The sequence below is a fragment of the Polyodon spathula genome, chromosome 22 (assembly GCF_017654505.1).
Source record: "Polyodon spathula isolate WHYD16114869_AA chromosome 22, ASM1765450v1, whole genome shotgun sequence".
Classification (NCBI taxonomy): Eukaryota; Metazoa; Chordata; class Actinopteri; order Acipenseriformes; family Polyodontidae; genus Polyodon; species Polyodon spathula.
In genome coordinates this window covers 18,844,038-18,854,961 of record NC_054555.1, presented here as the reverse complement: position 1 = coordinate 18,854,961, position 10,924 = coordinate 18,844,038, and the positions used below count along the sequence as shown (strand labels likewise).

General features: G+C 40.1%; 1 protein-coding gene across 1 annotated transcript in view; it reads left to right on the top strand.

The window, feature by feature from the left end:
• The first annotated feature begins 7,875 nt into the window (after window positions 1-7,875).
• Window positions 7,876-10,924, top strand: part of LOC121297543 (testis-specific serine kinase substrate-like) — a 26,873-nt gene continuing 23,824 nt past the window's right edge. The window contains exons 1-2 of the mRNA XM_041223896.1: window positions 7,876-7,988; window positions 9,202-9,353. Of these exons, the coding sequence (XP_041079830.1) occupies window positions 7,876-7,988; window positions 9,202-9,353 (265 nt within the window). The remainder of the gene's footprint in view (window positions 7,989-9,201; window positions 9,354-10,924) is intronic.

The window sequence follows — 10,924 nt, the reverse complement described above, 5'->3', positions numbered from 1 at the left end:
TCTCACACTACAATCACTTATTTATTAAAGCTTGTACTTGAATGTATAACAAATAACCCATCACAGGGTGTGCGGTAAGACAATTATTACCTCGCGCTCTGAGTGCGTTGTGAGACAAGAGGCCATAGGCTTAGAAAATGGCTACATTTTTTTCTTGAAAATAATTATACATACTAGATTTTTTATTTTTTTTTATTTAGTCGTTGCCTATGATGTTTACCCCAGTTTTCTGGGACTCGGTGAACGGCTGTTGACACACGCGTCCTCCAAAATGCGTCCCTGCCTAGCCCTCTTTTTTTGCATAGCAGATCCACAGTAAAGCCATCAGACCTATAGTGCCGGAGGACAACACAGATCTGAATGGCTCCACAGCAGACCTGTATGCGCCCTGTCAACCACAGGAGCAGCTGGTGCACCATACACAAACATTAACACACCACACGCAACATATAACACAAAATCCACACATTGGCAGGGCACATTGCCACATACTTCCCCCCTTGTGTGCAGCACAATGGCCACCTCCCCCCTTAAAATCACAAGTCTCGTTGAATGTCCCGGGCTAAGAACAGGGACTTCATAGGGTTCCTGGGTGGCAATGATGTTCCTGGGTGGCAGACATGCTGACAGCGGGGCGAGTTCTTTCTCCCGCTGAACCACTGGTAGCGGAAATGCTGCCGGTGATAATGCTGTCAGCAGATGTGGCACATTCCAGCAGCAGAAAGGCTGCTTCCTCCCTTGGCGGTAGAGGCGAGAACGGTGGCCCATCTCCCTCTGGTGGTGGAAGTGGAGGCAGCTCCTGCTGCTCTGCTCCTGCCGGTGGAAGCGGTGGAGGCAGAGGCAGCTCCTGCTGCTCTCCCTCATGCAGTGGAGGTGGGAACAGTTCCCCTTTGGGCTTTGGACGCTCGTGCTCCCACCGTCTGGGCGCTGGACGCTCGTGCTCCCACCGTCTGGGCGCTGGATGATCGTGCTCCCACCGTCTGGGCGCTGGATGATCGTGCTCCCATCCCAGCACGTGAACTAATTTGAGTAACCCAGGGTTCATATACTATTAAATACTTTAAATGCACGTGAAGTGCAATCCCCGTGCCTAAATACAACTATATATTTTAAATCACTCGTGCTACACAGACCCATTTATATCCCGTGCCACGGATGCCTGTACACCCAACATTTACCACAAAATTTTAGGTGTGTACCCACCCGGCATATAATATATATATATATATATATATATATATATATATATATATATATATATATATATATATATATATATATACAGTACTGTGCAAAAGTTTTAGGCAGGTGTGAAAAAATGCATTAAATGCAAAGTGAGTGAACAGAAGAAAAATCTAAATCAAATCCATATTTGGTGTGACCACCCTTTGCTTTCAAAACAGCATAAATTCTTCTAGGTACACTTGCAGAAAGTCAGGGATTTTGTAAGCATATAGTCAGGTGTATGATTAAACAATTATACCAAACACGTGCTAATGATCATCAATTCAATATGTAGGTTGAAACACAATCATTAACTGAAACAGAAACAGCTGTGTAGGAGGAATAAAACTGGGTGAGGAACAGCCAAACTCAGCTAACAAGGTGAGGTTGCTGAAGACAGTTTACTGTCAAAAGTCATACACCATGGCAAGACTGAGCACAGCAACAAGACACAAGGTAGTTATACTGCATCAGCAAGGTCTCTCCTAGGCAGAAATTTCAAGGCAGACAGGGGTTTCCAGATGGGCTGTCCAAGCTTTTGAAGAAGCACAAAGAAACGGGCAATGTTGAAGACCATTGACACAGTAGTCGGCCAAGGAAACTTACTGCAGCAGATGAAAGACACATCATACTTACTTCCCTTCGCAATCGGAAGATGTCCAGCAATGCCATCAGCTCAGAATTGGCAGAAACCAGTGGGACCCTGGTACACCAATCTACTGTCCGGAGAAGTCTGGTCAGAAGTGGCCTTCATGGAAGGCTTGTGGCCAAAAAGCCATACCTCCAACGTGGAAACAAGGCCAAGCGACTCAACTATGCACGAAAACACAGAAACTGGGGTACATAAAAATGGCAGCAGGTGCTCTGGACTGATGAGTCAAAATTTGAAATATTTGGCTGTAGCAGAAGGCAGTTTGTTAACTGAAGAACTGGAGAGCGGTACACGAATGAATGTTTGCAGGCAACAGTGAAGCATGGTGGAGGTTCCTTGTAAGTTTGGGGCTGCATTTCTGTAAATGGAGTTGGGGATTTGGTCAGAATTAATGGTCTCCTCAACTCTGAGAAGCACAGGCAGACACTTATCCATCATGCAAATCCATCAGGGAGGCGTCTGATTGGCCCCTAATTTATTCTGCAGCATGACAACGACCCCAAACATACAGCGAAAGTCATTAAGAACTATCTTCAGAGTAAAGAAGAACAAGGAGTCCTGGAAGTGATGGTATGTCCCCCACAGAGCCCTGATCTCAACATCATCGAGTCTGTCTGGGATTACATGAAGAGAGAGAAGCTACTGAGGCTGCCTAAATCCACAGAAGAACTGTGGTTAGTTCTCAAAGATGTTTGGGCCAACCTACCTGCCAAGTTCCTTCAAATACTGTGTGCAAGTGTACCTAGAAGAATTGATGCTGTTTTGAAGGCAAATGGTGTTCGCACCAAATGTTGATTTGATGTAAATTTTTCTTCTGTTCACTCACTTTGCATTTTGTTAATTGGTAAATATAAACTATTAACATGTCTATTTTTGAAAGCATTCTTACTTTACAGCATCTTTTCACACCTGTCTAAAACTTTTGTACAGTACTATGTGTGTGTGTATATATATATATATATATATATATATATATATATATATATATATATATATATATATATACATACAGTACTGTGCAAAAGTTTTAGGCAGGTGTGAAAAAATGCTGTAAAGTAAGAATGCTTTCAAAAAATGCTTTCAAAAATAGACATGTTAATAGTTTATATATATATATATATATATATATATATATATATATATATATATATATATATATATATAAGAGAGAGCAATCATTCAATAATCCCTCCCCCGAATTTCATCCTAAACTTCTAAATATTATTAGGGCCTTATAATACAAAGCATTAAATCAGGAGTTACTTGAAGTTTTTTTGATTGAATAAGTAAAGTTATTGAGTTATTTTAGTCTTTTTGATTGATTAAGCAAAATTATTCCTTTTAGATGGTAAAAGAAACCAACAACAGTCTTAAACATGTTCATGAATATTAAACATAATTAAAATAAGTGAAAACAATCTCTATGAATAGGTGCTGAGAAAATGCTCTTGGTATAAAAGTTCAAAGATAATCTTACTGCAAACATTTTGAATATTTGTTTTTTAACGATAGTGCATCACCCACCTATAGACGGGCACAGGACACTTCGCTTTCCTCAGGTACTGAGAAAACAACGCAATCAAGAACATGGAGCTGAAAAAAATACTTTTTAATGTCCACACAGTAAGCCATGCCTCAGCCTAAATCAGTCTGTGCCAGTGTTGCTAGTGCTGAGATGAATGGCTCAGATGTGTACTTGAAAGAGAAATGCATTCCAAAACATGATCTCTGGTGCTACACCTACAGCAGGTTAATCTGTTTATGGGCTTGCTTTCTTCTTTCATTGTTGATTTATCTGGTAAGTAGAAATGCTCCCATGCTTTCAATGGCCAACTGCTTCCCTTAATGTCTGACATCCTTTACAGCCAGTAAGATGCTTGAACCAGAAGACTGTTGAAGGGAAATGGCCAACGAAGTGCAAGTAGTGTAACAGATTTCCTGGAAGGCAAAGCAAGCAAACTGAGAACTCTTTTTACATACTATACATGTGTTTCTTTCAAAACTACACATTTGAAACAAATACAGTGAATTGTATTTCATGACAGGTAATAATTGATGAAAGTATTCTGTTAGCTCCAATGATTTTAACAGCAGGAAGCCTTACAGCAGTGACAGGCACCAGTAAGATCCAGTAAGGTCCCCCTCTGCCTGGAAGACTGACAGGCTGATCAAGGAGATGGTGGGTGACTGTGAGAGGCCTGATTTAGCTGAGCAGCAGGTCTGGCAGCCCATCACTCCAATCAGCACTTCAATCACACCAGACACAATGATCACCCCTTGAATCAGCAATGAGGGAACACCAGTCAGCACTTCAATCACACCGGACACGATGATCACCCCTTGAATCAGCAATGAGGGAACACCAGTCAGCACTTCAATCACACCGGACACGATGATCACCCCTTGAATCAGCAATGAGGGAACACCAATCAGCACTTCAATCAAACCGGACACGATGATCACCCCTTGAATCAGCAATGAGGGAACACCAGTCAGCACTTCAATCACACTGGACACGATGATCACAGTAGGAAACACTTGGGATAGACCTGGACTTGTTAGGTCCTATATACAGGTTGAGCTTTATTCATGAAAGCGAGGGCAAGTTTCTAAACTACAGAATCGTGTTGTACCAATTGAAGTGCATTTCATACCTTTTTAATGGAAATGTTTTTTGATGTTTTCCGTATTGTTATAATGTCACGAAACTCATTCCAACGCTACACGAATATATTGCAATGCCAGCAATGATATCCCTTATATAAAAAATAATAATATTCAAGTAAATATGTCTTTCATATGTAAAATACAGGTACACGGTATGGGCTTGTGATTATGAATTGCTCAGTTACAAAAGTTGTCAATACATTTTGGGGTTTTTCACATTTGTTCCGCTAAGTACAGTACTATAAATCGTTAGTCTATAGAAAGGGTTAGACTAACTTCATCTTTTACTTAGTATCCTCTAGAGGGCAGCAGCAGTTATTTTAGGTTTGTTGCAAATGAGATCATTTTTAGTAAGCATCTGGGGACTATCTTGAGTTGCCAAGTTCACTGCAATTGGTATTAACTTGCGTACTAGTTTAGTACGTAGCTCCGTACTAACCACAGGATTAGTACGGGGTTAGTACACTGCTTTCAGTTTGTTGCAATTGACCCACTGCGTTCACATTGCTATGCTGCCACCCTGTGGCACTAAAATGGAACTGTTATATCAAGGTAATAGCTTAATGCTTTTGTTTAGTGTATGGTAGAGGCAAAGTCTTACTCTTTTTAAAATAACCTAAATAACCACGTGTCTATTCTGGTAAAAGATTATTATAACTAATTCTAGCCAATATCTACAGGCTTGGCCATACATGATAAGAACTTCAGAGCTGTCATTGATATAATTGTATTAACACCAAGAAATGTTCCAATCAGCACTACACAGACACTCTCTCTATTGGGAAGTGGGGCAGACCAGTCTGTTGTTATAGCTGCACAATGTGTCTATAATGAAACATGGGTTAGAAACTGCAGACATCATGCTGTGGTGGAAGGACATTTTACACATCATCTTGACACATTAAATATGCTTTCATAGATCTCTATATCTTTGTATTGCAATAGATCCCTATATCTTTGTATTGCTATAGATCTCTGTCTTTGTATTTGCAATATATGACTATGTCTTTGTATTGCAATAGATCCCTATGTCTTTTGTGACAGAGACAGAATGATTTTTGGTGATAAATCTCCCTCCCGACCTGTGAAGGCTCTGTGTAAAGGGAACAGAGTGCCCTGGACTGGATGGCCAGACAATTAATTCCCAGGGTTAGGCAGAAGTCGGCCATCAAAGCACAAACCCAGACAACATTGCACCTTGATCATGATAAATTGTATTTGGACCACAAGCACGACAGCACTCATTTTGGACTTGTGACCGTGTTTTGTGTATAACTGTGTGTTTGAAAATACTGTGTATATTATTTCTGTACTGAACCTGTGGATTTAGTGGAGCAATACACATCACTGTGTATTGCCTGTTCTCTTTATTGTTTACTGTTGTCATCAGATTTTGGATTATAAATAAAACATCTCTTCACCTGTAGTTTGTTGTTTGTCCTTGTCATGAGTACTGCATCACCTCTATACCTTCGCACTGCAAACCACTTTGCCACCCTTTGTATTGAAATTCGGGATGCCTTAGTGAAATCCCATTAAAATTCAGTTAAATGTTCTGGTTCATTATTGTTAATGGCACACATATACACCTAGTGGCACAACCTCTACAGTAGCTAGTAATGCTGCCATGTTTCCATTTTTATAAACCATTTTTATATTTTTATGAAGAAATCTGCTCATCTACAGGCAATTTACACAAAGTGAATGAAGTAATCTGATCATCTAATTTACACAAAGTGAAAGAAGCAATCTGCTCATCTACAAGTAATTTACACAAAGTGAAAGAAGCAATCTGCTCATCTACAAGTAATTTACACAAAGTGAATGAAGCAATCTGCTCATCTACAGGTAATTTAGAGTATTATCATAGGGTATAGAGGGGCTAGATTAGACAGAATGCTGGTTTGTACAGCAGCTAGATTAGACAGAATACTGGTTTGTACAGGGGCTGGATTAGACAGAATATCGGGGTATATAGAGGGGCTGGATTAGACAGAATGCTAGTTTGTACAGAGGCTGGATTAGACAGAATGTTGGTTTGCAGAGGGGCTGGATTAGACAGAATGGTGGTTTGCAGAGGGGCTGGATTAGACAGAATGGTGGTTTGCAGAGGGGCTGGATTAGACAGAATGGTGGTTTGCAGAGGGGCTGCATTAGATAATGCTGGTTTGTGTAGGGGCTGGATTAGACAGAATATTGGGGTATAGAGGGGCTGGATTCGACAATGCTGATTTGTACAGGGGCTGGATTAGACAATGCTGGTTTGTACAGGGGCTGGATTAGACAGGATATCGGGGTGTAGAGGGGCTGGTTTAGACAATGCTGGTTTGTACAAGGGCTGGATTAGACAGGATACTGGGATGTAGAGGGTTGGATTAAACAGGTTTACTGTACTGAATATTTTCATTAAGGTTTACTCTTTTCTATTTAAAATAAGATAGAAGGTTCAGTGAGAACCCCCCAGTACCATTGCTGTAAACCTCCACCCCCCTGCAGGGGCCAGGTACATTAGAACTACACTAACTAAAAAGCCTTTTTAAACCAGATTGTGTCTTTTTCAAAGATAATCAGTAACTGTACCATTAACATAATAAAAAAAAAATCCAATCTGAGAGGGGTAGACATTTGGAAAATCTATAAAGAAGTGCTACAATACTTTGTGTTACTTTCAGTGTTGTGAGAATACCATACATTTACAATGTTACATGAGCTGAGGTAAATTATTTCAGCATAGACCAAATTGAAGTAATACAAGCAAAGAAAAAATGCTATTCAGATATTCAGCAAAATGAAAGATGGTAATATTATTATTGCTACTAAGATGTATGAACATTGATTTTCAAACTTTGGTTAGCATTCATTTAAAGAGCTTGAAAAACACATGGGCAAATAGAATGCTGTATCTGTGCTCTTTGATACTTACCTGTATATGGTTCTGATGACATCACTGGACTGCTGTCTGCATGCAGTGACATAAGAACATAAGAATAATGTCATGACTGCACAAGACAACAATGTGTAGGTGCCTGGAAAGCATAACAATATGCATTTCAGTGATGTCATTGAAGTTTCATGATCAGGAGCAGGTTCAGGGGCTGCTAAATTTGATCCAACACAAGAGGAACATGTTCCAAGTAAGATGGAACGTTCTGTTCAATCAGATTGCTCTGTCTGGCCTGTTCTGGGCCATCCTTAGTGTCTTGATGTCTTGCCCTGCCTCTGTGATGTCATAACTGCATTGTGATTAGCTGTCAAAGCATTATGACCTGCAGGTGTGAGGTCACATCCTGACACACAAGGAAGAAGCCAGTGCTCTGACCAGCAGAGGTGAGATGACAGACGCCATGTTCACCACCATCTGGCAGTCGAGGGAGCTGCACACCAAAAAGCTGCAGAGCAAGGACCTGAACTCCAGGGAACACAAGAAGTGTGTCTCATTCCACAGGTAATTAGCCTTAACCCTCAGTCTGTCATGGGCAAGCAAGAAAAACCTGCATACCTGAATTACCCAAGTGTTCGATTATAACATGTTATTAATGATGATGATCAGAATACCTGAATTACTGAATTAGCCTGTCGCTTGAACACTTCCGTGGCCACATATATGTTAGCGAGCACAGCTGAGATGAAAAAAGGAGGAGACACCACTTGAACTTTAATAATACAGAACTATACAGGCTTCCTGCAAAGCTGTGATAGCTGCTGGTAGTGGATCACAGTAAATCAATGAAACTGTATAAGATCTACTACAATGACACACAATAGACACATGGATTTCTGTGTGATATTTTGCCAATAGTATCATATAATTGATGTCCTGTGCACCATAGCAGTAACACTAGATGTATTGTTTGTACACAATGCTAAGATACCTGGAAATAAAATTCATAATGTAGCAAAACTAGGTAAGATTTTGTATATTTGTAAAATGCTATATGTAATAAATATACTTCTGAGGCAATGGTAAATATGTATGCATTTGGTAGTGAATCATACCGATCTTTTCTATAGAAAAAAAACAACTGAAATGAATAATAAAGCTGAGTCTATTGCTGACGTTTACAAGCAGATGATTCCATTTCGAAAAAAATTTGGACCAGTTCCTGTTTTGATTATGGTATAAAACATGCTTGACACAATCTTCAGGTTTGCAAATGTTGGACGTAACATAGTATTAGGGTTAGTTAACATACAATTGAACATGAAATACCTCAACTATATTTTATTTAATTTATTCAAAGTTGAATTATATCTATAGTTTGTGTGTTTCAGTCATGATTGTACAATGTAATTGTGTTCCAGTTGTGATTAGACAATGTGTGTGTGTGTGTGTGTGTGTGTGTGTGTGTGTGTGTGTTCCAGTCATGATTGCACAATGTGTGTGTGTGTGTTTGTGTGTTCCAGTCATGATTGCACAATGTGTGTGTGTGTGTGTGTGTGTGTTTCAGTCATGATTGGACAATGTGTGTGTGTGTGTTCCAGTCATGATTGCACAATGTGTGTGTGTGTGTGTGTGTGTGTGTGTGTGTGTGTGTGTGTGTGTGTTTCAGTCATGATTGGACAATGTGTGTGTGTGTGTTCCAGCCATGCTTGGACAATGTTTGTGTGTTTGTGTGTTCCAGTTGTGATTGGACAATGTGTGTGTTTGTATGTTCCAGAGTGTCCCAGCCCCTGCCTCACCACCCCCTGACTATAAAGAGATCCAATGCCTCCACAAACCTGTCCAATGTCAATCTCTTGCCTCTAACCTCTATGGAGTCATCAGACAGCCAGAGCTCGCTGGAAAGTCTGGAGACAGACACCACCCTGGGTAAGAGATCTGAAAAGTTCAGACTGTTTATTACATTAACAGGGATATACAAACACTATCTTTCAAAAGCTCTCTATGTCAGGTGGAAATGGAATTTCATAGAACAGGTGTTACTGTTTACAATTGCATTTCAGAAGAATTGTGAGATTTTTTGGAACAGTACACAAAACATGTCATCCCTAATGGAATGCTGAAAAATGGCATTCTAGAAGCTGCAGTGACACACAGTACCTGTAGCACAGTAGAAACAAATTAGTAAGAGAAGGTGCTTTACATAGTGGATAGAAAGCACTGCAGTGGATAGAAAGCACTGCACAGTGGATAGACAGCACTGCACAGTGGATAGAAAGCACTGCAGTGGATAGAAAGCACTGCACAATGGATAGAAAGCACTGCAATGGATAAAAAGCACTGCAGTGGATAGAAAGCACTACATGTTGGATAGAAAGCACTGTGCAGTGGATAGAAAGCACTGCACAGTGGATTATACATAGTGGTTAATCAAGCCTTCTTCCCCAATTGCTGTCACTGTTCAATGATCCTTAGTTAACTCGCACTTCATTATTTCTGACTAAAAATAATACAGGAAGTGTCTAAATCTTGCTCATGTTAATAACAATTTTTCCATGGCAACTGACAAGTTACTCACTGTGATGCACTGTGGTATCACTCAGGCCACAAGGACAGGTGTCGTAACCGATACTGCCTCCCTGTATGATAGTGCCCCCCGGAGGCATTATAAGATAGAATAAACCCATCCGATAGTGCCTCTGTATGATAGTGCCTCCTGGAGGCATTATAAGATAGAATAAGCCCATCTGATACTGTATCCCCATATGATGCACCATAAACCTACCTTTATAAAGCTACGCTAGTTATATCCTCTAAAATAGCCACCTTGACTTAATCTTAACTCTCAAAACGCTTCAAAATCTGTCAAACTTGACACGGAGGACAGGGAAAAGGTCTCGCTGAGAAAATTAGAAGTAGTCTGTTTTTAATTATTTATTTTTTAAAGAAAAAATACCCTTCCAACTGAATGTACATTTTAAAAAATGGAAAAGCAGCACAGATCTAAAGATCAGTCTATGAACTCTCCAGAAAACCAGTCGTATTTTACTGGACAGCAGTGGTGTAGTCCTAAATCTAAAAGTACCGGAACGCCAACAAAATATAGATTTCTTAAACAAAAATGAAACAAATTCCCATTTTATTTGTCATTGAGCTTGAGGTAACATTTAATAGGTAATGCATGCATCTCGCATGCGACTTTTATAGGCTACTCCCCCAGTCTGTGCTGCCAGATTGGCAGTTTTCCAGCCAAATTTGTCTTGTTTTGCAAGCATCTTGCGGAGAAGTACTGTCGTGGTGGTTTAGTTCTTTTTATCGTGCATGTTCTTTTCTATTCCTTTTCAATTATGAGGTCATCACCAGCGTAGAACTTCAATCACCGTGGTGCCCGGTATAGTACATCACATCCTCCCCTATCTTTTTTCTGGAGCTCTGCATCCAATAAAATTACGAATCACACAAGCGCTGTAATTGTTTATTCATCACCAATTTCAGAACTG